The 23,333-nt window shown below is 36.0% G+C and overlaps 1 protein-coding gene and 1 long non-coding RNA gene across 2 annotated transcripts; one reads left to right on the top strand and one right to left on the bottom strand.

Moving 5' to 3' along the window:
- Positions 1 to 10,586: 10,586 nt before the first annotated feature.
- Positions 10,587 to 11,573, top strand: LOC109217740. The gene is made up of 2 exons (XR_002066681.1): positions 10,587 to 10,654; positions 10,748 to 11,573. It is a non-coding gene; the product is annotated as an uncharacterized LOC109217740 (long non-coding RNA).
- A 2,086-nt stretch (positions 11,574 to 13,659) lies between these two features.
- LOC109217739 (indole-3-pyruvate monooxygenase YUCCA6-like) lies at positions 13,660 to 18,243 on the bottom strand. The gene is made up of 4 exons (XM_019382010.1): positions 17,157 to 18,243; positions 15,927 to 16,175; positions 15,277 to 15,399; positions 13,660 to 14,308 (listed from the first exon to the last, which is right to left on the bottom strand). Exons 1-4 carry the CDS (start codon positions 17,826 to 17,828, stop codon positions 14,090 to 14,092), a joined length of 1,263 nt encoding a protein of 420 aa, XP_019237555.1. The 5' UTR covers positions 17,829 to 18,243; the 3' UTR covers positions 13,660 to 14,089.
- Between the last annotated feature and the right edge of the window lie 5,090 nt (positions 18,244 to 23,333).

The raw sequence follows: 23,333 nt of genomic DNA, 5'->3' as shown, positions 1-23,333 counted from the left end.
GACGTAGAAAAGACCGCTTTCACCACTCCATGGGGTACTTACTATTATAGGGTCATGCCATTCGGTTTGAAGAATGCAGGGGCAACTTACATGAGGGCCATGACAACCATTTTCCACGACATGATGCACAAAGAGATTGAAGTATATGTCGATGATGTCATCATAAAATCATAGACACGGGCTGATCACGTGCGCGATTTGAAAAAGGTCTTCAAACGGCTTAAGCTTACGCTTAATCCAGGTGTATTTGGGGTTCCATCTGGGAAACTCCTCGATTTTATAGTCAGCCGGAGATGCATCGAATTGGATCCATCTAAGATAAAGTCCATTCGAGATCTGTCACCCCCGAAGAACAAAAAGGAAGTCATGAGTTTTCTCTGGAGGCTGAAATACATCAGTAGGTTCATTGCTCAGCTCACAACCACGTGTGATCCTATCTTTAAGTTGCTGAAAAAGGATGCTGCTATCAAGTGGTCGGACAATTGCCAAAAAGCTTTTGATAGAATCAAAAATTATTTGTCAAAACCCCATGTACTGGTCCCACTTGAACCTGGTAGGCCTTTGTTTATATATCTATCGGTGATGGATAATTCCTTTGGATGCGTTCTGGGGCAACATGATGCAACAGGCAAAAAGGAACAGGCAATCTATTACTTGAGCAAGAAGTTCACCAATTATGAGGTTAAGTACACCCTCTTAGAAAGGACATGTTGTGCCTTGACTTGGGTCGCTCAGAAGCTGAGACATTATCTTTTGGCCTACAGTACTTACCTCATATCTAGAATGGATCCTCTAAAGTACATCTTACAAAAGCCAATGCCCACCGGCAGGCTCGCAAAATGGCAAATCCTGCTCATAGAGTTCGACATCGTCTATGTCACTTGCACCGCGATGAAAGCACAGGCCTTGGCAGATCATTTGGCAGAAAATCTAGTTAATAATGAGTACATGCCACTTACCACATGCTTCCAAGACGAAGAGGTCAACTCAATAGAGGAAGTAATTCCAGATGACAACCCCGTATGGAAAATGTATTTTGATGGGGCTGTCAATATCAAAAGAGTTGGGATCGGGGCAATCCTCATCTCACCTATTGGACATCATTACCCTGTAATGGCCCGACTTCGATTCTTCTGTACCAATAATACGATAGAATATGAAGCTTGTATCATGGGTCTGAAAATGGCCCTCGATCTAGATGTGCATGAACTATTGGTTATGGGAGATTCCTACTTGCTTATCCGGCAAGCCCAAGGCGAATGAGAGACTCGAGACATCAAGCTTATTCCATACAGACAATGTGTACAAGACCTGAGCAAAAGATTTAAATCCATCGAGTTCAGGTACATTCCCAAGTTTCACAACGAGCTAGCAGATGCCTTGGCTACTTTAGACTCGATGCTCCCTTATCCATGCAACACTCATATTGATCCACTGGAAATCCAAGTTTGTAATCAACACAGTTACTGCAATACAATTAAGATAGAACTAGATGGTGAACCATGGTATCGTGACATAAAACGATTCCTGAAAACAAGAGAATACCCAGAGCATGCCAAAGGAGATCAAAAAAGAACTATAAGGAGGCTCGCCGGTGGTTTCTTCCTGAATGGGGAAATTTTGTACAAAAGGACCCCAGATTTAAACTTGTTGAGATGCATAGACGCCACAGAAGCTGAGAGGATCATGTGTGAAGTGCATTCGGGGGTATGCGGACCTCACATGAGTGGATATGTTTTGGCGAAGAAGATTCTGCGGGCAGGGTATTATTGGCTCACTATGGAGCGAGATTGTTTTAGTTTTGTTCGCAAGTGTCACCAATGCCAGATTCATGGTGACTTGATTCACTAGCCTCCTTCGGAGTTGCATCCCATGTCCTCTCCTTGGCCTTTCGTTGCTTGGGGAATGGATGTTATTGGGCCAATCGAGCCAAAGGCTTCAAATGGGCATAGATTCATTTTGGTTGCAATTGATTACTTCACTAAGTGGGTGGAGGCCGTCACTTTCAAAGCAGTCACCAAGAAAGAAGTGGTAGATTTTGTTCATTCCAACATCATCCGTCGCTTTGGTTTCCCAAAGACCATTATCATTGACAATGCAGCCAATCTGAATTGTCATTTGATGAAGGAGGTATGCGAGCAATTTAAAATTATGATTCGCCATTCTACCCCTTACCGGCCAAAAGCCAATGGAGCCGTTGAAGCGGCGAATAAGAACATCAAGAAGATTCTTAGGAAGATGATCCAAGGTTCCAGACAATGGCATGAAAAGTTGCCTTTTGCTCTTTTGGGATACCACACGACTACTTTCACATCTGTTGGTTCAACTCCTTATCTGCTGGTGTATGGAACGGAAGCTGTAATACCGGCTGAAGTCGAAATTCCCTCTCTTCGGATCATTGTGGAATCGGAGATTGAAGATACAGAATGGGTAAAGACCTGTTTGGAATAGCTGATGCTGATTGATGAAAAACGGTTAGCGGCAGTGTGTTTTGGCCAATTCTACCAGCAAAGAATGGCACGCGCTTACAACAAGAAAGTGCGTCCAAGGCACTTCGAGGTAGGCCAGCTCGTTCTTACACGTATTCTTCCACACCAAGTAGAAGCTAAAGGAAAGTTCACCCCAAACTGGCAAGGAACCTACATCATCAAGAAAGTGTTACCAAAAGGGGCCTTGCACTTGGTAGATGAAGAAGGACGGGTACCAGACATGACTATTAATGCAGATGCAGTCAAAAGATACTATGTCTAATATATACCCACTATGGAACTTTCATGCATGATTTTCTCAGATCGAGATGACGAAGGCTATCATTGCTCGCTATTCCAAACAGGTGTTACCCTTTTGTTAGCCCTCTTGAGCCGTATTTGTCTTCTTTGCTTTCCACTTTCTGGAACCTGTGTACTTGTAAAAGAAAAAGAAGAAGAAAAAAAAAAGAAAAAAAGGAAAAAAAAGAGTCAAACAACAAACCTTTTGAGTTATTGAACTACGTCCGACCTGATTCCGAAAGGATGCGTAGGCAGCCTTACCCTGGGTTCGGTCCCATCACAACAAATAATTCATATTCCTAATACTCCAAAATTGGGCCAGAATTTTGTTTTATTTTGCGGTTTTTCCTATAAAACGGTTCCAAAAGTTATAATTCAGTTCAAGGTTCTTTTCGCCTTTTCCCTGTTAGGAACTTTTGATCGATCTTTGAGAATATTTGAAGTCCCCATGCCAAGGGCGTTGGGCAACCTCCCACATGCAGTATCTTAGTAAAAAAAAAACCAAAAAAACAAAAAAAGAGAAGAAAAAGAAAAAGAAATGAGAGAGTCTTATCGGTAAAAACCCGTATGGGCACTATAAGGCGACAGTGAGCAGAGAAATGAGAGAGTCTTATTGGTGAAAACCCAGAGGGGCACCATAAGGCGAAGGTTAGTAAAGAAATGAGAGAGGTTAGTTAGCGAAAACCTGCAAAGGGCGCTACTAGCCGAATGAGGGTCTTCCATTCTCCGGCATGAGCACAACCAAGACAATTTCAAGATGAACATTTGCGACGGATTTTGAGAATTAGACAGCTTAGATGAATCAGGCGTCCAGTACAAAATGCATGTCATGATTCATTGAAGTCGGCACATAGCTCCAGATAAGTCTCCCTATTCCTTTCCCAGAAAGGGACACCTTTTGTTTAAGCACAGTTCTTTTTCATTTTCAATTATTATTCTGTTTTTGCCCATAATGTTTCTTTGAGTCCCTTTCGCTCTAATCTTGCATCAAAAGCGAAGCAAAGAAATGGCTGCAAAACTGGCTACAGTTTTCCCGTAATATCGAGCACAATTTGGGGCATATATAGCATTGATGAAGGCATGAATCCGTCTGAGATCTCATTTGATAAGGCGAACAAAGTGTTTCAAAGAAACTGAAAAGGTCGCATGAGCAAGACCTGCTTCATGAGAAAAGTTTATAAGCACTACGGACACAAACTTATACTGCGTGCAAGACAACTGAGTTTGATTTTAAAGAAAAATTGCCTTGCCTTGGAGACAAGGGTAGTGGTACCATGGACATACGGGTATGAAACAGTTAGGGGCAACATTGGAAAGCCAAGGTCTCCAGAAAATGATACAGAGCAGCCGAGCATCTCGGTACCATGCTGACAGAATCGGTTCTTCGATAGTAGTGGCCGCGAATCAAACTACTCAGGGCGTCAAGGCCACAAACCAACCACCGCTTTAAAAACTCATAAATTTTTCTTTGTTTGAAGCAAGAACGAAGCAGTGCAGAATGGCGGTTCACAAAGGGTGAATGTCACCAAACGTAAGCTCCTTAAAATCTCCATTTTCTTTTATTTTCAGCATGCATCACTACTGTTCATACCTCCCATTTTCGTAGCTTAACACAGGTAGAACCGTTTGCCTAGGGGGATCCAGCTCATAGTTCCGGGTAGAAGTACTCTTCGCTCAGGGTGTTTTATGTAGCTTAACTCATCGTGGAACCGTTTCGCCTAGGGGGATCCAGCTCATAGTTTGGGGTAGAAATACTCTTCACTCAGGATGTTTTACGTAGCTTAACTCATGGTAGAACCGCTTCTCCTAGGGTGATCCAGCTCATAATTCCGGGTAGAAATACTCTTCGCTCAGGATGTTTTACGTAGCTTAACTCAGGTAGAACCGTTTCGCCTAGGGGGATCCAGCTTATATTTCCGGGTAGAAATACTCTTCGCTCAGGGTGTTTTACGTAGCTTAACTCAGGTAGAACCGTTTTTCCTAGGCGGATACAACTCATAGTTCCGGGTAGAAGTACTCTTCGCTCAGGGTGTTTTACGTAGCTTAACTCAGGTAGAACCACTTTACCTAGGGGAATCCAGCACATAGTTCCGGGTAGAAATACTTTTCGCTCAGGATATTTTACGTAGCTTAACTCGGGTCGAACCGCTTCGCCTTGGGGGATCCAGCTCATAGTTCCGTGTAGAAGTACTCTTCGCTCAAGGTGTTTTACGTAGCTTAACTCAGCTAGAACCGTTTCGACTAGGGGGATCCAGCTCATAGTTCCAGGTAGAAGTACTCTTAGCTCAGGGTGTTTTACGTAGCTTAAATCAGGTAGAAACGTTTCGTCTAGGGGGATCCAGCTTATATTTCCGGGTAGAAGTACTCTTCGCTCAAGGTGTTTTACGTAGCTTAACTTAGGTAGAACCGTTTCGCCTAGGGGGATCCAGCTCATAGTTTCGGGTAGAAGTACTCTTCGCTCAAGGTGTTTTATGTAGTTTAACTCAGCTAGAACCATTTCGCCTAGGGAGATCCAGCTCATAGTTCCAGGTAGTACTCTTCGCTCAGGGTGTTTTACGTAGCTTAACTCAGGTAGAACCGTTTCGCCTAGGGGGATCCAGCTCATAGTTCCGGGTAGAAGTACTCTTCGCTCAGGGTGTTTTACGTAGCTTAACTCATGGTAAAACCGTTTCGCCTAGAGGAATTCAACACTTCATCAATAATACAGGGCGCCAAACCCTGGTTCCATTTTCTTCCAGTGATACAGGTACCAACCCCTGATTACATTCCTTCTCAGTAATATAGGGTGATCTCTGGTTACATTCCTTCCTAGTGATACAGGGTTTCAACGTATGGTTACGTTCCTTCTCAGTGATACAGGGTGCCAACCCCTGGTTACGTTCCTTTCTAGTAATACAAGGTGCGAATCCCGTATTACGTTGCCTTTCAGTAATACAGGGTACCATCCTCTAATTCCATTTCTTTGGTAACATAAGGTACTACCCCTCGTGGTTGCATATTAGCTAGTTTGTACTACTTCCTCTGTCTTCATTTCAACAAATTAGATAATTTATAGCTTTCTCTAATAACTCACAAAATTTTCCTAGTGCCAAACTGGGGCAGAAAAATTTTGTTTGTTTTGTTCGTCTTTGATGCTTTGCAGGACCCTGCCGTAAAGCACATATTGTAGAGATTAAAGCTTGCAATTTCAGTTCTCATCAGAAGAAAGAAGTTTGTTGATCATAAGACAGTTGGAGTTTAGTTTCGATGAGGTGCCAACAACTCGGCGTCTCAAGATTCATCTTCTCAAGTTCTGAGCAGGAAATCAAGCAATCGAGAATGAGCCATAATCTTTTCTTCAAAAAGGCATCAAGATCCAATCTAAGGTCAACACAAGCGAGCAGGTCAAGAATCAAGATTTGACTCCAGAAGACAAATAGATAGGCATTTTGTACTCTTAGTTTGCAGACATATATAGTGCTCTTCTCTTTTTCTTTTGATGTAAGAAGCGAGTAACAGCAATAGCAGTAACATCAACAACAACAGCAGTAGTCTTAACTCCAGTGTCCAGTAGTCCCAGCTACCAAATTTTCCCAGAACTACACTGACCTGATTCCTTTAGAGCCAAGGATATGTAGGCAACCACGGAAGCAAGGTTCGGTCACCTTTTTCAAAAAATGCTTTCATTTAGAGTCGTAGGTGAGCAAAAGTTAGTCATGGCATTCAATATCTTTGCACGAAAACTCTTTATGTTCTCGAGCAAAGAGGGCAGCTGTAAATGCCTAATTTTTATTTTTTTTTATATTTTTTTTCTTTTACATTATATTTTTAATAATTTTATTATGTGTTTTTTGTAGGTCATTTGAATTAGATTTTTTAAATTAGTTTGTTAAGGGGGTTAAAAGATGGTGCTAGTGTAATTAATTGAAATTGAGCCAAAATTGGCCCAAAATCTGAAGCCCAAGTTCTTCTTCTTCTTCTTCTTATCACTCTCTCTCTCTCTCTCTCTCTCTCTCTCTCTCTCTCTCTCTCTCTCTCTCTCTCTCTCTCTCTCTCTCTCTCTACTCTCTCTGTTTCTCCGCCGCTCCCCACGGTGGCTCCGCTGGCCGGAAATCGTCGCTGCCAGCAGACCACCTCCAATCCACCCCAAAATCTCACCATCTCTTCCTCTCACTCCCCTCATTCCAAATCCATGACCCAAGTTCCCCAAATCTCCACCAAAAATTGACAAACCTACACCCTAGTCGCGCCGCCGCCTCTTCCCCGCCGCGCGCCGCCGCCGCCACCGCCCGTCGTCCAAACTACCCCAAAACTTCACCATTTCTTCCTCCCAACCTTCTCTCCACAAATACAAGCCCCATTTCCTTCAAACCCTTCCCAAAATCTGCACCACCGCACACTTTCGCTTACACCGGCGACCCGCCACCACTGCCACACCACATAACCTCTACACGACCCCTTAATCTCTCTTTCTCTTTGACACAATGCCGAACTTAACCCGGTTTGCTGGAGTTTTTAGTTTTTGGCATTTTTCATCGAGAAGAAGAGGCGTGGAGGTTGATTCGCCGTCTATCTATGTCACACTACTGATTTGAAGCTCGAGCGCTTAGGTAAAATCCAAACCTTTCCTCTGTGCTTGTGATTTGTTGTTTCAATGCTATTTGATTGTAGCTCTCCTTTTAATTTTAATTACGTTAGTGGTCGTCTTAGTTTAACGCTTAATATAGTTTCTGTTTCGATTAGTAACTAGGATTAGGTTTTAATTGGTGTTACATGCTTATGTTATGTAATTCGTGCTTTTGATTTTGTTAAATTAGGATAGTTGTTCTAGTTTAGTTTCAACAAAACACTAACTCGTATTGACTCTTGTCGTTTAAAGTTTAGTTAATATCGGTTAATTGTTGTTTGTTTGATTGTGATTCCTATTTGGTTTAGTTATTGTTTGTTTGATTGTGATTCCTATTTGGTTTAGTTACTATGAGTTTTAGTTAGTTTAATGTTCTAATTAGTTCATAACCAATTCCGTTAGGTTGTAACCATTGTTTCAATTAAGTTTATGTTTTAACTAGGTCGTTTGGTTCCAAATTGCTTCTCGAATTATGTTGAAGTATTTTTAATCTAGTTGTTACTTAACAATTGATGTTTGTCTATTTGGTTGCTAACTTCAGTCTAGTTATATGGTTTCTTGTGTTTTGGTTTAAAAACATAGGGTGGTACTGTTATTTGGTAAAAGTTGAAGATTAGTTGGTTCAATCATGTATTAGGGTACTTTAGTAGCTTACTTTTAGTGTTAGGGTGGTTGAAATGACATTTTTTCTCCTTGTTTCTGCTATAGCAGATTTTCAGGCTGTCCTTTCACCTTTTGGACAGCCTTTGAACAATGTTTAGCACACAAAAGTTAGTCCTTTTGGACAGACTTTTGGTGAACCAAAATCTGTCCAAAAAGTGGCTTTCTTTGCCTACTTAAGGGCCGCCCTTTCCTCACTTTACATAGACACTCTATCACACATTTTGACAAGCTTTTAAACACATCTTTAGAGCTGTTTGAATGCACAAAACTTTAAAGAAAAATCAGCAACTAAATATAAAGAAAGTATGCTGAAATTGTGAGTTTTTGTGAGTCAATCTTAGAGTGCAAACAATTAGAAAAGTATAAGTCCTCTTTAGAGTTTGGTTCTGGATTTCTTTTCTAAGTTTTCGGGCTGTTCCAACACGAATTTGCTGCTTGTTTTGCTGCTGTTTCGCTGCTGTTTTCTGCTGCTTTTGTTGCTGAGCTTCCATTCTTCATTGTTGTATTTATTATTCCGCGACCCAGGTAACTCTTTAATCTTATGTTGAAGATATTTTCACATTAACAAGAAGATTTGAACTCATCTCGATTGCTGGGAGCATTTCCATCTAGATTAATGAGTGCTAGATAAATTTCTTGACTGTTTAAGTATATCTTGTTGGAGTTCATATGTGAAAATGAATCCTTAATTGTTCAAACACTCTTTATTCATGTGTTACTTGTTTTTACTATCTATTATAGTTTTGATGCATATAAAATGAGATGTTTCAACTAGGTTATAATGTGTTTAGGGACCCTTTTCGCACCTTGTGCAATTCTGGATAATTTATGATAGGCTATTCTTTAAAGAAAAGAACAAAAGAGCCATGCCTTAAAACCTTTAGTTATTGTTATAAAATTTAGATTTTACATGTGGCCATCTTTGCTAAGACCTTGGATTTTTGGTAGAAAGTGGCTAGATCATAAATAGATGGTTGGGTTTGCTAGCTAAAAATAAAGGTTAATGGCTTAGAGCAAAAGAGGCCAGACTCGCAAATTAGCCCAGGTGGGTTGTCTTAGCAAATCAGCAGTTTAAAGCCATCGGGCTTTCAGGTTGTGCCCATTTCTGGAGCCCTTTGTCCAACAGGCCCAATGCCTTTAAGAAGTCTATAAATATTTTTTGCCCATTCTTTTGTATAGATGTTGGCCCAATGCCACAACTAAATAAGCAAATTGGTCCACTTTCTCAATAAATAATATCCATCTTCAAAAAAATAATACTAGATTAGTTGAATAAACTTATTAGGAATTAGTTAATTTTCATGATGTGTAACAATAATCCAATAACTTAAGTACCTTTAATTAATTTAAATGCTAGACAACTAGTAGGTGCGTTTTAACTTCTTCTTTTTTTCATTCATGGACTCGCTTGCGTAGTGTGATATTGACATTTAATATTTTAATTCAATAATCTCATATCATTTCTACTAGCTTTAATTAAGTTTTAATTTAATTAATCCTTTTTGTAAAATCGCGGATTCGCGTGCGTAGCGCGATTGTTAATATTTAATTAATTCCTTTAAATGTAGTAACTTTTTTCAAAAGTAATAATTTACTAATAATCTTTGTCATAATTGTGGATTCGTTTGCGTAGCGCTGTTATGATAAAATTAATAAATTTCATTTCGATCATGCATTCGCTCGCGTAGCGTGGTTATGACAATGTAATTTATCAAAAAGTCATTTTTCTTAATAAATCTAATAATCAAGAAATAAAAGCGGATAGGTAAAACATAAAAATCTTATAAATCACAGTTTGTTCAAAAATAATTCGAGCCAAGTTTAAGTCAATAAAGCGACCGTACTAGAACCACGGGACACGGGGAATGCCTTACACCTTCTCCCCGGTCAAAAGAATTTCTTACCCGAACTTTATTTTCGCGGATCGATAATAATATAGTCAAACCTTCCTTTGACTAGGGATTCAAATAAAAGGTGACTTGAAACACCCACAAATCAATTCCAAGTGGCGACTATGTAAACAAAATAATCCCTATTCAAGTTTGTCAACTAAAGTAACTTGCCAAATACTTAACGTATTTGATATCACGAATCTTTGAGAACCGTAACCAAAATACATAATTGAGGAACAAAGAAAGAAAAAGTTATAGTGAGGGAAAATGGTCCATGCATATTTAAGGCAATGAAAGGAATATAAATTAAGATGATGGATTTGATCGGACCACATGAAATTAAAAAGTGGACGTACCTTAGACTATTTGTTCTTTGTTGTTCATTGTTTAAAGAGGAAGAAGTATTAATTACTAGTTTCACTTGATTTTTGTGGATCTTATAATTTATAAACCGTAAAGAATTGAGGGACCATTATATGTGGTATGCAACATATTCAGGAATGCCACCAAACATTCTGTTAATGCCTTTATTCAGTATCCATCAACACAGCTAGACGATTCTTCTTTAAAATTTTCTTATTTTCTACCAAAAATAATATATATNATATATATATATATATATATATATATATATATATATATATATATTATAAAAAGGAGTAATTCCCAGCAGAGAGTGCTCTTCCTTTAATGATTCCTACACGACCTGAATCCAGATTAGTCAGGTCAGTATTTTGAATATCGAAAAAATATAAGTTATAGCAGTTAACAAGGAAAGGTCGGGGAACCTGATATCTCTTTGTTAAATTTAATATCAGGTACACCATTAGGAAACGTGGTAGTGATGAATGAGATCCCCCAACCTTAACCAATTAAGGTTGTATAGGTTCAAGCTTATAAAAAGGAGTAATTCCCAACAGAGAGTTCTTTTCCATTAATGATTCCTACACGACGTAAATCCAGATTAGTCAGGTCAGTGATTTGGATATCGAAAAAAATATAAGTTATAGCAATTAATTAGGAAAGATCGAGGAACCTGATGTCTCTTTGTTAAATTTAATATTAGGTATACCATTAGGAAACGTGGTAGGAATGAATGAGATACCTCCAACCTTAACCAATTAAGGTCGTATAGGTTCAAGCTTATAAAAAGGAGTAATTCCTAGTAGAGAGTGTTTTTCCGTTAATGATTCCTACACGACGTGAATCCAGATTAGTCGGGTCAGTGATTTGGATATCGAAAAAAATATAAGTTATAACAGTTAACAAGGAAAGGTCGAGGAACCTGATATCTCTTTGTTAAATTTAATATCTTCTAGGTTTACTTAATGTTCATTCTCGTACTAGAAAAGTCCAGGAATTCAACCAATGTTTGAAGTTGCAGTCGATTGAAAGTGAAGCAAAGTACAATAAGTCAATTGAGGCATCAAGCAACAATCAATTTTATCATCTCCAAGTCCAAATGGTGGGAAAGAACTTGTAGTAATCTTTTGCCATTAATTATATATTTTCTTTTTTTATTATCTAATTCCCACTTAATTTAATTTGTTGGCAATTACATTAGAGTGAGACATGGCATATTACATTCCATATAGAGAGACAATAGTTATGGTGAAAATTATCAATTGTTATGATGGTGATCAATTTAAAGGAACGTGAGACAATATTGATAAGCAGAGATTCTATATTTTAAAATGTTGGTCAAGCTTCACATAGTTTAAATTTCGAAAAATATATTAAGTAAATTGAAAAGGAGGTTGTAATAAATTTAGAGGGTACCAACTGCAAACAGAAACCTACAATGACATATAAAGAGTCAAAAGTACAACGCTTTGATCCTGATTGAAGTAATACTTATTGGGCTAGTTTACTCAACAAAGGCTAAGCAAATAATAAAAACTAGTAGAGTGACGAGAATGTCAAGATCGTGACTTTTCATTAATTGTTAATGACTTAGTGCAATTATGGTCCCTAGAGGGCCACTTCAGTTCGCTACTACTCTATTGTTGGGCTAAATATTACAATCATGTATTGCATTTTTACTTATCAGAAAAAATGACATTATATAACCGCTTTTAAAATAATATCCGATAAATATATATTTTTTGTAGATTTGTTGAATAATTTCTGGCGAGGTCTAAAAATGAATATAGTACACCAAATAATATTGTCTCTCATCCCTTTAAATTGATCACCACCGTAACAATTGATTTTTTTCCACTTTTAAAAAAAATACCACCTAAAGATTACTCTACCAACACTTCACCTCCATGACTGATGACACACAGAAAAAAAACACAAGAAAATTTCACAAAAATAGTCTACATGTGAAGTCTTAATTTCTAAACAGGAAAAACATAGGTTGAACCAAGAGACTTGAGGCTTAGCCGTAACGACCCAACCCATTAGTGATATTGTTCGCCTTGGGCTTAGGTCCGCACGGCTTTAAAATGCGTCATTAGCTGAGATTTTTCCACTAGCGTTCAAGGTTGCACGCGTAGTAGCTCTGATACCATATGTAGTAGCCTCTCCACTAGTGATATTGTCAGCTTTGTGCCTAGGTTCGCACAACTTTAAAATACATCATCAGGATTTAAGGCATGTTATTTATATGCCCAACGTCTCTCCGATGTTTTGTCAATATGAAATTCTCCCGAGATATCACATTATAGCATATCTAAAGTAACATTAAGATCTGAAAAAAAGAAAAGAGAAAACTATTTCAAAAGAAAGGACAAAGATAGAAAATCTGCAATAAAAGTAAGTTCGAGAAAAGGTTGTAGCTTGATCAATTGATATGTTTGAGTCTCAATCAAAGTTGTTCTAACTTTTGGCATTTGATTCACATTATTTTTACTTTTAGCACAACTCATAAACACATTTTGATTGCAACTTATAAGCAATTGATATGTTAATTTTTTCTCTTTCCTTCTCAAAAAGGTTTTCATTTATGAATAAGACCATCTGGATGTCTGACTTGAGGATTGAATTTTGTCCAGTAACTAATTATAATGGGCAAAGATTATTTTTAGCCCCCGATCGAAATTATTTAACTCAATCATCGCAAAAATATATAAAATTTATATTTTTTATATAACGTACATAAATGTATATATATATAAAAAAAATATACCATTTTCGACAATTATTTTGAGAGAGAGTATGTAATGTAATTTTCCCGATTATAATTATTTTTTTTAAAACATTCATGTGACTTGAGAGAATGATTAGGAAATTCAAGAAAAAAATATTAATGTGGTTTCTACACATGGTGATACGATCATCTATTAATAAAGTCAAGTGGTCCTAGCTACTACTTGCGAAATCATTTCAGCACATCAGAATTGGCAGGAAATTCATAAAGATTGTGAATAGCACAAGTGATCATTTGCATTTTTGGTACGTAAATCTCGCCATCATATTTAGTTATATACTCCCCACTATATATATGTATCTATCATCAAGTCATCTCCATTCAGTCCAAAAATCCTACTTGAGAAATATCATCCTCAGAATTGTCTCTCACAATTCTCATCACAAAGAGATAAAGGCAGCTCGGTGAGTAAAGCACATCACATAGGGTCCGGGGAAGGACTGTATTTCTAGGCGTGTGATGTAGACAGTCTACCTAATATGTAAGCATTAGTGGCTGCTTCTCGGCTCGAACACATGACCTATAAATAAAAAAAGGAAAAAAACTAAACATAATAATGAATTAATAAAACATAAATAAAGAAAAATTGTTCTTGTCATAATATTGTCATCAACCCAAAGCCCATGTGGTATTAGTAGAACACTAAAAAATCCTAACTCTGGGAAAATTACAAAAATGTATGCACTAGATGATGGTGGTTGATGATGATGACGGCGAATCCCCACAGAATTCCAATAGTTTCCATAATATATGTCACAGTCAAAGGTCATCCAGAATATTGTCTCCGTATTTAAACATCTTCTTTGTAAGCTTGTCAGCCTAACAGAATATATACATCCTTTTTTGTGTGTCAATGTTTTCACCAAAAAAAATTTGACCAACTAAATCTCAAAGTTAAACCTATGTTTCCTTTTGTGCTAGCTAGTAGCCAAAAAAACAAAACAATTTTCTTCTTTTTTCCCAAGGAATAGAAAGATCGAACCAATCAGCTATAGCTAGTAATTAACTATGATAGTGATAATAGAGATGGAGCAAAGGCTGTAACATGTTTAGATTCAGAGAGCCAATAACTGTGAATATCATCTGCAATTTTCTTGGCATCCATTGATGCACCAAGTAATCCACGTTTTGTGTACCCCACTGCATAGAGCCCACTCTCCCCTTTCCAACCATTTGGAAATGGTCTTTTTGGAAGCCCATCTTCCTCTGAAAACATCTCTCTTTCCTGCAAAGGTAACCATCAAGAAATTAATTAAAAAAAAGTAACTGCGAGCACAACGCATCCCGCATTCACGCACGGCCGGTTCCAAAGTTATTGAGGGGTAAGGCTTATACCTTAGGCCCTCAAATTTGAGGGGCCTCATTTTTAAAAATTAATAAGTTCATAAATATTTTTTAATACAAAATAAAATTTTTAATATAAAAGAAAAGAAAACTTTTTAGGATATATAAAGAAGGTAATAATTTGACTTACTTAAAAATGGGTGGATAAATAGTTTTTACAACGTTTCAGTTTTTAACTTTTTATTCCTTCATTAAAAATTTTGCTCTCTTTTTTAATTTGTCCAAGCCAATCTTTCTTTTATTCTAATCTCTTCATATTTCAGAAAATCCTACATATTTTTTGTCTTTCTCTTTGATATTCTTACTCACTTTCTTTCTCCATGATTTCATTACTCACATTCTTTCTCAAAGATTTCATTAGTTCAAGTGTTCAACAATACTTTTAAGTTTTCTATAGCTCTATTCTTCTATTGCAATGTAAAATCTTATCTAAGATCAACAATATTTCAAAAAAGATTAAATGAGTTGGTTATATTATCAGTTGAACGTGAACTATTAGAGAAAATCGATTATAAAAAATTTCTTAAAAATTTTCTATCTTAAAAAGTTAGAAGAATAGACTTCAAATAAAAATATATCTTATAACTTTTTTTAAAAAATTTAGGTCTCATATTAAACTATGGTTTTAGGCCCTGTATGTGCTTGAGCCGCCCCTACATTCACGCAGAGTCAAGGAAAGGGCCGCACCCCATGGGGTGTGATATAGACAGCCTACACTAATATAAGTATTAGTGGCTACTTCCGCGCTAGAACACGTAACCTAAAGATAATCTCGCGGAGACAACTCTACTGTTACACCAAAATTCCCCTTCATCAAAAAAACTAATATAGGGCAACAAAAGTGAGTACCTTTAGCCAAGAGGGCACATTGCTTTTGTAACCAGTGGCTAAGATTATTGCATCAAAATTTTCTGCTTTCCCATTCATAAATTCTACCGAGTGATGATTTAATCTCCTAATTCCAGGACATACCTGCACAATATGAAAAAAATTATTACTCCTTATTTTTTTCATTTTAGATATATATAGATCGCCAATGTTGGTGTAGAAAAATAGTATCGAATAACAACAACAACAACAACAATAAACCTACTAAAATCCTACAAGTAGGGTCTGAGAAGGATAGTATATACCCAAACCTCACGCCTATCTTGTGAAAGTAGAGAAATTATTTTCGGTAAAAAAATAGTGTCAGAAAAGCATTATATACACATTTTCTTGAAAATTGAAAAGGTAAATGTTTGAATAGTGAATGTTGGGACATAAGTAGAGAAATTTTATTAAACTATTTATGGAATATTTGCAATGATTGAGGATGAAGAAAGATCATCATGGGATTGATCCCAAAAAAAAAAAAGAAAAAAAAAGAGCAATCCAGTGCATTAAGCTTTCGTTACATGCGGGATCCGAAAAAGTGCCGGACAAACACGGAAAAAGGTAAGAAACGAAATGAAAGACAGATGACTAGAAAGGTGCAAATGCATAGTCAAATATGTTACCTTAATGTTTCCACTTTTAATCTTAGCAAGTGTGCCGACGTCGAGCACCGGTGTCTTTCCGGACAAGTTTTTGAGCTCCAGAGGCCCCGTCTGCGGCCGGTCAAGGCCGAGCCGCGACGTATCCCCGAGCATTAGCCTGGAAACCATTAGCAGAAATCCATCGACAAGCCTCATGGGCAACCACTTTAGTAACCACATGGACATCCCAAAAGTTGATTTTCCCAGCATCTCTTGTGGTAGGACGTGCACCTAAAAATCAAGAAAAAATGCATTTTATTACCATTAACTTAATTAAATAAGAAAAAAGGTTTTCTTTACAGTGAAAATTACACTGGACTTAAAGTTATATTTTATAATAAAAGTAATTAAAATCACACCAATCTTGCGCATGCTTGGGAGTTCCAAGAAAGTGAAAAATATCCTAGCTGGATTGAGCTATTCTTTTTAGTTTAATTCCTCAATTTTACTACTAGTCAATATCCTCAGGTCAGGTCCTTCAAGTGAATTTTTGGTTTTCGCACATATTAAAAAATTCATATTTTATCATTAATTAATAATATAATTGACCTTATAAACCTTAATTTGTTAATTGAAAAAACAATAAATATTCTTAGATGGCTCTTTACTCCAAGGTCAACTTTGAAAAAAAAAAAGTTAATTCTTTCTCGATATTTGAAAAAATTAAATATTATCGATCACAAAAAAAATCACTTAAAGTGGATCGGAGTGAATAGTAAATACCAACTTAAAGTGGATCGGAGTGAGTAGTAAATACGGTTGGAACTTGAACTCACTTTTAACTGTTAGACATTTTCAAAAATAATTTTTTTTTTTTTTTTGAATCATTTAAAGTACAGTAAATGTTTAGATTCTAAACTAGGTTTTTTCATAGTTCTCCACAGAAATGGGAACCAGCTTCTACGTAACCAAAATTTTACAACTTCATTTGAAATATTTGCAAAAAATGAGAAAAGTCCCATAGTTAATTAGGTTTTGCTTTTCCTCCCATGAAATTGACAGAAAGTTAGGATCAGTGGAAAACCTTTTCCCCTAATTTTAAATCATCATGCAAAGGTTGAAGATACAACTCAAAAGACATTAACAATATTTTTATATCAGACTACATAAATAATTTGCTTTAATGCCCCAATAAGGTTAAAACAAAATTAAACTTGTTTTTATTTTTAACTTTTTCTTTGAAAGCAAAGTGAGTTGCAAAAATATACTTACAGCATGTCTAGCCACAATAGAAGGAGTAGCATTATGATTACATAGATCCAAACACACTTCCATTCCTGAATTCCCACACCCAACTACCAACACTTTTTTCCCTCGAAATATTTCACCACTTTTATACAAACACGTATGCATTATACTTCCACCGAACTCGTCCATCCCTTCAATCCCCGGCACTACCGCCTCCGCATTCTCTCCTGTTGCGGCCACCAACCACCGGCATACATACTCCGTTGACGCCGTCTTCACCCGCCAAAACCCGAGATTCCGATCATACTCAGCACTAATCACCGTTTGATTAGAAACGGGGTTAATATCAAACGTCTTGGCATAATTCTCCAAGTAGTTAATAAACTGTTGCTTTGTGGGGTACGTTGGAAAATCATTAGGAAATGACATAAGGGGAAGTTCACAAAATTGCTTTGGCAAATGAAGGCGGAGACGATCATAAGTTTTGAGTTGCCATAATGATGCTATACAGTTAGATCTTTCTAGAACAACACTCGGAACTCCTTTTGATTTCAAACAAGCTGCTACTGCTAAACCTGATGGTCCTCCTCCCACTATCACCGGCCCCGGAACATATACACATCTCTCTATGTTTTTCTCATGAAAATAACAATGATCATGAGCTCTTTTACCTTCTATTTCTCTCAAGTAGTCCATAAATATTACTATATCGTCGTACGTGCAATAGTTCGAGCGGAAAGCAATAAGTTCAGTTGAACCCTCAGATACAACACTAAGCACCTTGGAGTAAAAAATTCCTTTTACTTGATGTTTCTACTTCTTGTTGACTGATGAGAGAAGATATAATGAAGAGTAAAATAAAGAAAGAGAGAGTTTAGGGGATAATTAGTTATTCAAATAATATTATCCAAAAGAAAGGAGACTTATATATAAGAAGCCCTGAAGAAGTGGAGTGAATCAAGTGTGATTCTTATCCATTTAATGAAAATGTATGTAGAAATACATATATATTCCTTTTGTCCCTAGGAGGCACGAGAAGAAAAGAGGAGAGGGACTAATGAATTGAATTGAATTGAATTGAATTGAATTGAATGAATTCAATTCAAGACAATTCAACTACTAATATACCACACACTAGAAGAAGGTTTGAGCAGTACAGAAGTAATGGAAGTGGGACACAGATAATATATATANATATATATATATATATATATATATATATATATATATATATATATATATATATATATATATATATATATATATATATATATAAGTATATAGTACGTAATCGATACTTTCGCACATTAATGATTTTTGTTTTTGGCTATTTTCACATATAATAAGAAATTCACATTTTAACATTAGTTAACAATAAAATAGACCATATTAACCTTAACTTGTTTATTGAAAATATAACAGATACTCTAAGACTCTTTATTGCAAGGGCAACTTTGAAAAAAAGAAGCTAATTCCTTTTTGATATATAAAAAATCAAATATTATGGACCATAAAAAAAGGCCTAAAAATCAATTAAAGTGAATGGGATGGAGTATACTTTAGTGTATATATACATTAATTAAGAGCCGGGCAAGAAAAAAATAGTTTTTTTTATCTATTTAAGTAGCAATATAAAAATTTTAAAACAAAAATAGATGTCATGTTTCAATTAATAAACTTCACTATATTTAAATCACACAGAGAGAGCTGAGGGGACGTACATATAGTGTTTGATTAATAATAAAATTCTTAAACAAGTTGGGTACGTTAAACAAATTCCTACAATTATCTTAAATAAGGATAAGATTAAGAATATATCGTTATCTTTAATGGAAAAAAAATTGATCTTTATTAGGACTTTATAGAGTGGAATATAATCAATATATAGTTGGGTGTGATTTTCATTGTAGTTATGGTTGGCACTGGGTCGTTCTATGCAAGATTGGGCCGTGTGGAAGGTATACTAATTAATAAAATTATCATCCACTTTTAACCCTCATTATCCTTTTTCTCTTTAAACCTAAAGGCACTATTAATTGTTTGGTAATTTAAACCAACTTACTCTTTTTTGTATGTTTATTTCCTCGTTTTAATTGCTACTAGTCCTTGGGACGTTCATTGCGCGTGTATTCCATGTAATTAATACAAAATTAAAAAATTATGTCGTTTTGTAAATGGATAGTAAAACGCTTAAAACGATGATTGTATTTATAATAAAATGATTTGTATTTAAAAATCATGAAATCTGAATATTTAAGCTATGGAAAATAGAAAGAGAAGACAATAATAAGAATTACAAATGTTAGCTCAAAAAAATTATTATACGCATGGAAAGTTAAAAGGCTTAACTTTGTAAAGTGAAGAATTTAGATACATGTATCTTAATAAATTAATTGACAATCTCAAGTCAAATTTAACGTTACAAAACTAACTTTTATAGCTTACATATTTTGTTAATATTGAAGGTATTGTTAATTTAACTTTTAAGGGTCTAAAAGTCCAATAATATTATAGAGTCATTTGATTTTTCATATTTAACTTTTTTTTCATGCTTATAATATACCATGAGATTATAGCTATTTACGAAGCAAAATCTAGTTACTCATATCATGATGCCTGAAGGTTGCTAGAGTGGTGGCAAATGAGAGCGCGCGTCAATGGATCGCTTGTTAAAATTTAATCATCATTTGAAATATAATTGAGATATAATCAATTCTTATAGCGAAAATAAAATTTGAATAAAAACCCGGTAGCCAAAACATGAAAAAATTTCAACACACTATGCTGGCGTCCTTTTTTTTTTTTTTGGTGTTTCAAATGTACAGTTCACCAGAAAAATCCAGGTTCAAATTGTAGGAAAATTCATGGCATTTGATCTTTATTAGTTCAAATTCATGGCATTTGAAATTTTATTCAAATTATCTAGAATAAAAAATACAACTTGCTACAAAATTGTGTCACATGATAAGGGTATTATTTTTTGTTTCTTTAAGGCGGGCCCCGGTGGGACAAGGGTGCAAGGTTTTTTTTTATTATTATTTATTTATTTCCCTCCCCTTTTGATCTCCTTTGTTGGAGCTACTGCTCCTTTGGTGACTTGAACCCACCACCCTGGGGTTGTAGATGGAATGCGCTGACCATTTGAGCAACCCCTCTTGTCGACAAGGGTGCAATTTAGTGCCCAACTTTGGAGGTAAAATTAGTGATTTAGTATATGAAAGTAATACCTTAATTCTGTCTTAATTTAAGTGATGTTTTTTTTTAATTTATTCAAAAATAAAAAATTTGTATATTTAAGAATAATTTAACTTTAAACTTTTTATTTAATTCTTGATGCAATGACTTATAGTTACAAAAATATTTACGACTTGTTTTAACTTACACCTTTTAAAAGCTTAAATTCTATATTCAATCAAAATGCATCACATTGACGAAGAAAATACTACTATTAGTTGTTGTAATAATAAGAAATATATATGAGACTGATGATGAAAGGTGACAAGATTGAGAAAGGTTTTTTTTTTTTTTTTTTTTTTTTTTTTTTTTTTTTTGGACTTTTATGTCATCTTGTTTATAGGATTAAAATAGGTCTAAGAGCCTCATGTCGCCAGCCTTTTAGTTTGGAGGCAATTGTATTCCAAATACAGCAAGGATATATTTGGTACCAAAAGCAAGCAGAGGCTACAATTGAGCTATTTCCAATAGTTTAAGGGTAATGTTACCCCTTTTCTATTAAATAAGAAACTTTTTCATTTTTTAGTTCATTGTAAAGCAAATTAGCGTTACTTTCCAATTTGTTCATAGGGTATATGTTAGTGAACTCAAATTTTCTTTTATATAATGTGTAGGAGCTTCAATTCCTTCATCCAAAAAACAAAGTTAGGTAACACATATACCTAACATCAACATAATCTACGAACGCATATCCTCCTAATAAAATTTACAGTTTTACACTATTAGGTTACTTTAGAAATCAATTATTAGTAACTTTTGACAGCATATTTTTTTTTTTTTTTTTAGTTACGGTAATTGTAAGTATATTTCTTCCGCCCTGTTTAAGAGTTATTACAAATTGGGACTTTTCTAGGACACAAAGTTCCTAGCTTGTCCAGTTCAAAAGTAGAAGTAACAAAAGGGGGCGGGGAGAAGTACAACATAGGATTCCCAAAAGAATTCGAGTTACTTCCATGTTTTGCCATAATATCAGCCACACCATTCGCTTCTCTGAAGACGTGAGTGACTTGAGGCTCGCCCGCTCTAGTTAGCATCCATCTGCAATCAGTAATCAAATTTTGGTACGGACCATTTTCATTAGTAAGCATGTTAATTAAGAGATTGCAATCTGTTTCAACCACTAGACGTCTAATGCTTTGTTGTATTGCTATCCTTAAACCCTGTATAAGAGCTAGGCCTTCCGTGAAAATGTTTGTAGCGTGATGAATAGACATGGTAAAGCCTATAATCCAATTACTGTCCCAGTCTCTGATAACTCCTCCAATGCCAACCCTCCCAGGGTTGCCTAAGCTAGATCCATCTATGTTTAATTTATAAATTCCCCGATCAGGTGGCTTCCATTTTATGTATATTGTCATCTTGGGGTTTGGACTTTGGAAAGATTCTGTTAACAACTTAAATTCCGTTGCGCTCTTAATGATGTTTTTTAAGGAGAGTGGAGATTTTTTGTTGTTAAATATGAAGTTGTTTCTGTGGGTCCATATATGCCAAAGGGTAAAGGGTAGAATATCTCCCTTAGATAAGAGTCTGTTAAATGGTGATTTATTGTGGCAAAGAGGTTTTAACCAGTTATGTATTGTTAGCTCATTGTGAGGTTGATCCGGGTATTTGTAAAAAGTTCCCAATTGGTCCCAAATAGGTTTTGAGTGCCTGCAGTTAAAGAACATATGCTCCATGTCTTCTTCTTCGTTTTGGCAGATGTTACAAATGCTAGAGGTAATGATTTTCCTATTATGTAACATTTTAGAGGTGGGTAACCTATTGTGGACAACTGTCCATAAGAAGGATTTTATTTTGTTTAAAGTGTCAAGCTTCCATAACCATGAAAAGTCAGTCTAGTTACCTACTTCTTGTGATTGTGCTTTGATAATGTTATAGGCAGTCTTTGTCGAGAAGGAGCCATTAGGACCTTCTGCCCAAGCAAATTTATCAACTGCCGGCTCACTTTGTTTAATATAAATGCTAAAAAAATTTTTACGGATGGTTTCAGGGAGTTCAAAGGATAGAGAGTTAATATTGAAGGATCCCTCCACTAGGATAGAACTTAGGGTTAGATTGGATTCGTTGCGGGGTAGAGGTCCTTGAATGAGGGAACGAAGGGGTCCTGAGTCTATGATCCAGGCGTCATGCCAGAGGTTAATGGATTCCCCATTCCCTACTTCCCAGTGTATGCCCTTTTCGCAGACTTCTCCTCCAATACAAATGTTTTTCCAGATATGAGTTCCTCCTTTTTTCTCCAGATCCTTCCATCTGGAGGGATTCATATTGATGCTGTATCTGTTTTGAAGGACTTGAACCCAAAGAGATTGCTTTTCTCTTGTAAATCTCCATGCCAGGGTTGCATTGAATGATTGGTTTTTCCATTTTGCTTTATATAACCCCAAACCTCCTTCTTTTTTGTCCCTAGTTACTGTGTTCCAATTAATGAGGTGACATTTTCTTTTTTCAGATGTACTTCCCCATAGGAAATTTCTTTGAATTGTATCAATAGTTTTCAGTGTAGATTTTGGGAGACTATATATTTGCATGATATGATTAGGGATTGCTGCAAGAGTGGATTTTATTAAGGTGGTTCGACCTGCTGTGGTTAGAAGGTTTACTTTCCATCCCTGCAGTTTGCTATTAAGGCTATCAATGATAGGTTGGAAGTCTTTTTTGGTTGGGTTTGAGCTCAAGATTGGGAATCCTAGGTATTTCCCTATTTCATTCGATGTTTTCATTGAAAGACATTGACTGATGTAATCCTTGGTTCTGGAGGATGTATTCTTGGAGAACATTATTCTAGACTTGTTGAAATTAATGGATTGCCCCGAATAGTTGCAGAATTTATTAAGGGTATCTATTATTGAATTACAACTTTCCTGATTGGCTTCTGCCATTAAGATTAAGTCGTCTGCAAAGAACATATGAGACAACTGAGGTCCTTTGTTGGATAGTTTGATGGGGGTCCATTTGCAGCAGTCAATT

The sequence above is a fragment of the Nicotiana attenuata genome, unplaced genomic scaffold (assembly GCF_001879085.1).
Source record: "Nicotiana attenuata strain UT unplaced genomic scaffold, NIATTr2, whole genome shotgun sequence".
In the NCBI taxonomy this organism is placed as follows: Eukaryota; Viridiplantae; Streptophyta; class Magnoliopsida; order Solanales; family Solanaceae; genus Nicotiana; species Nicotiana attenuata.
Note: the sequence above shows the minus strand (reverse complement) of the source record. Positions and strands in the feature narration are given on the sequence as shown.

What these genes read in the sequence shown, in the direction of transcription:
- LOC109217739 (XM_019382010.1), bottom strand. Translation starts at nt 17,828, where the DNA reads ATGGACTACTTGAGAGAAATAGAAGGTAAAAGAGCTCATGATCATTGT. An exon ending in CTATTGTGGCTAGACATGCT is followed by an intron (nt 16,176 to 17,156) that starts GTAAGTATATTT and finishes CTTGATTTTTAG; the next exon opens with GTGCACGTCCTACCACAAGA. An exon ending in ATGTGCCCTCTTGGCTAAAG is followed by an intron (nt 14,309 to 15,276) that starts GTACTCACTTTT and finishes TTACCTTTGCAG; the next exon opens with GAAAGAGAGATGTTTTCAGA.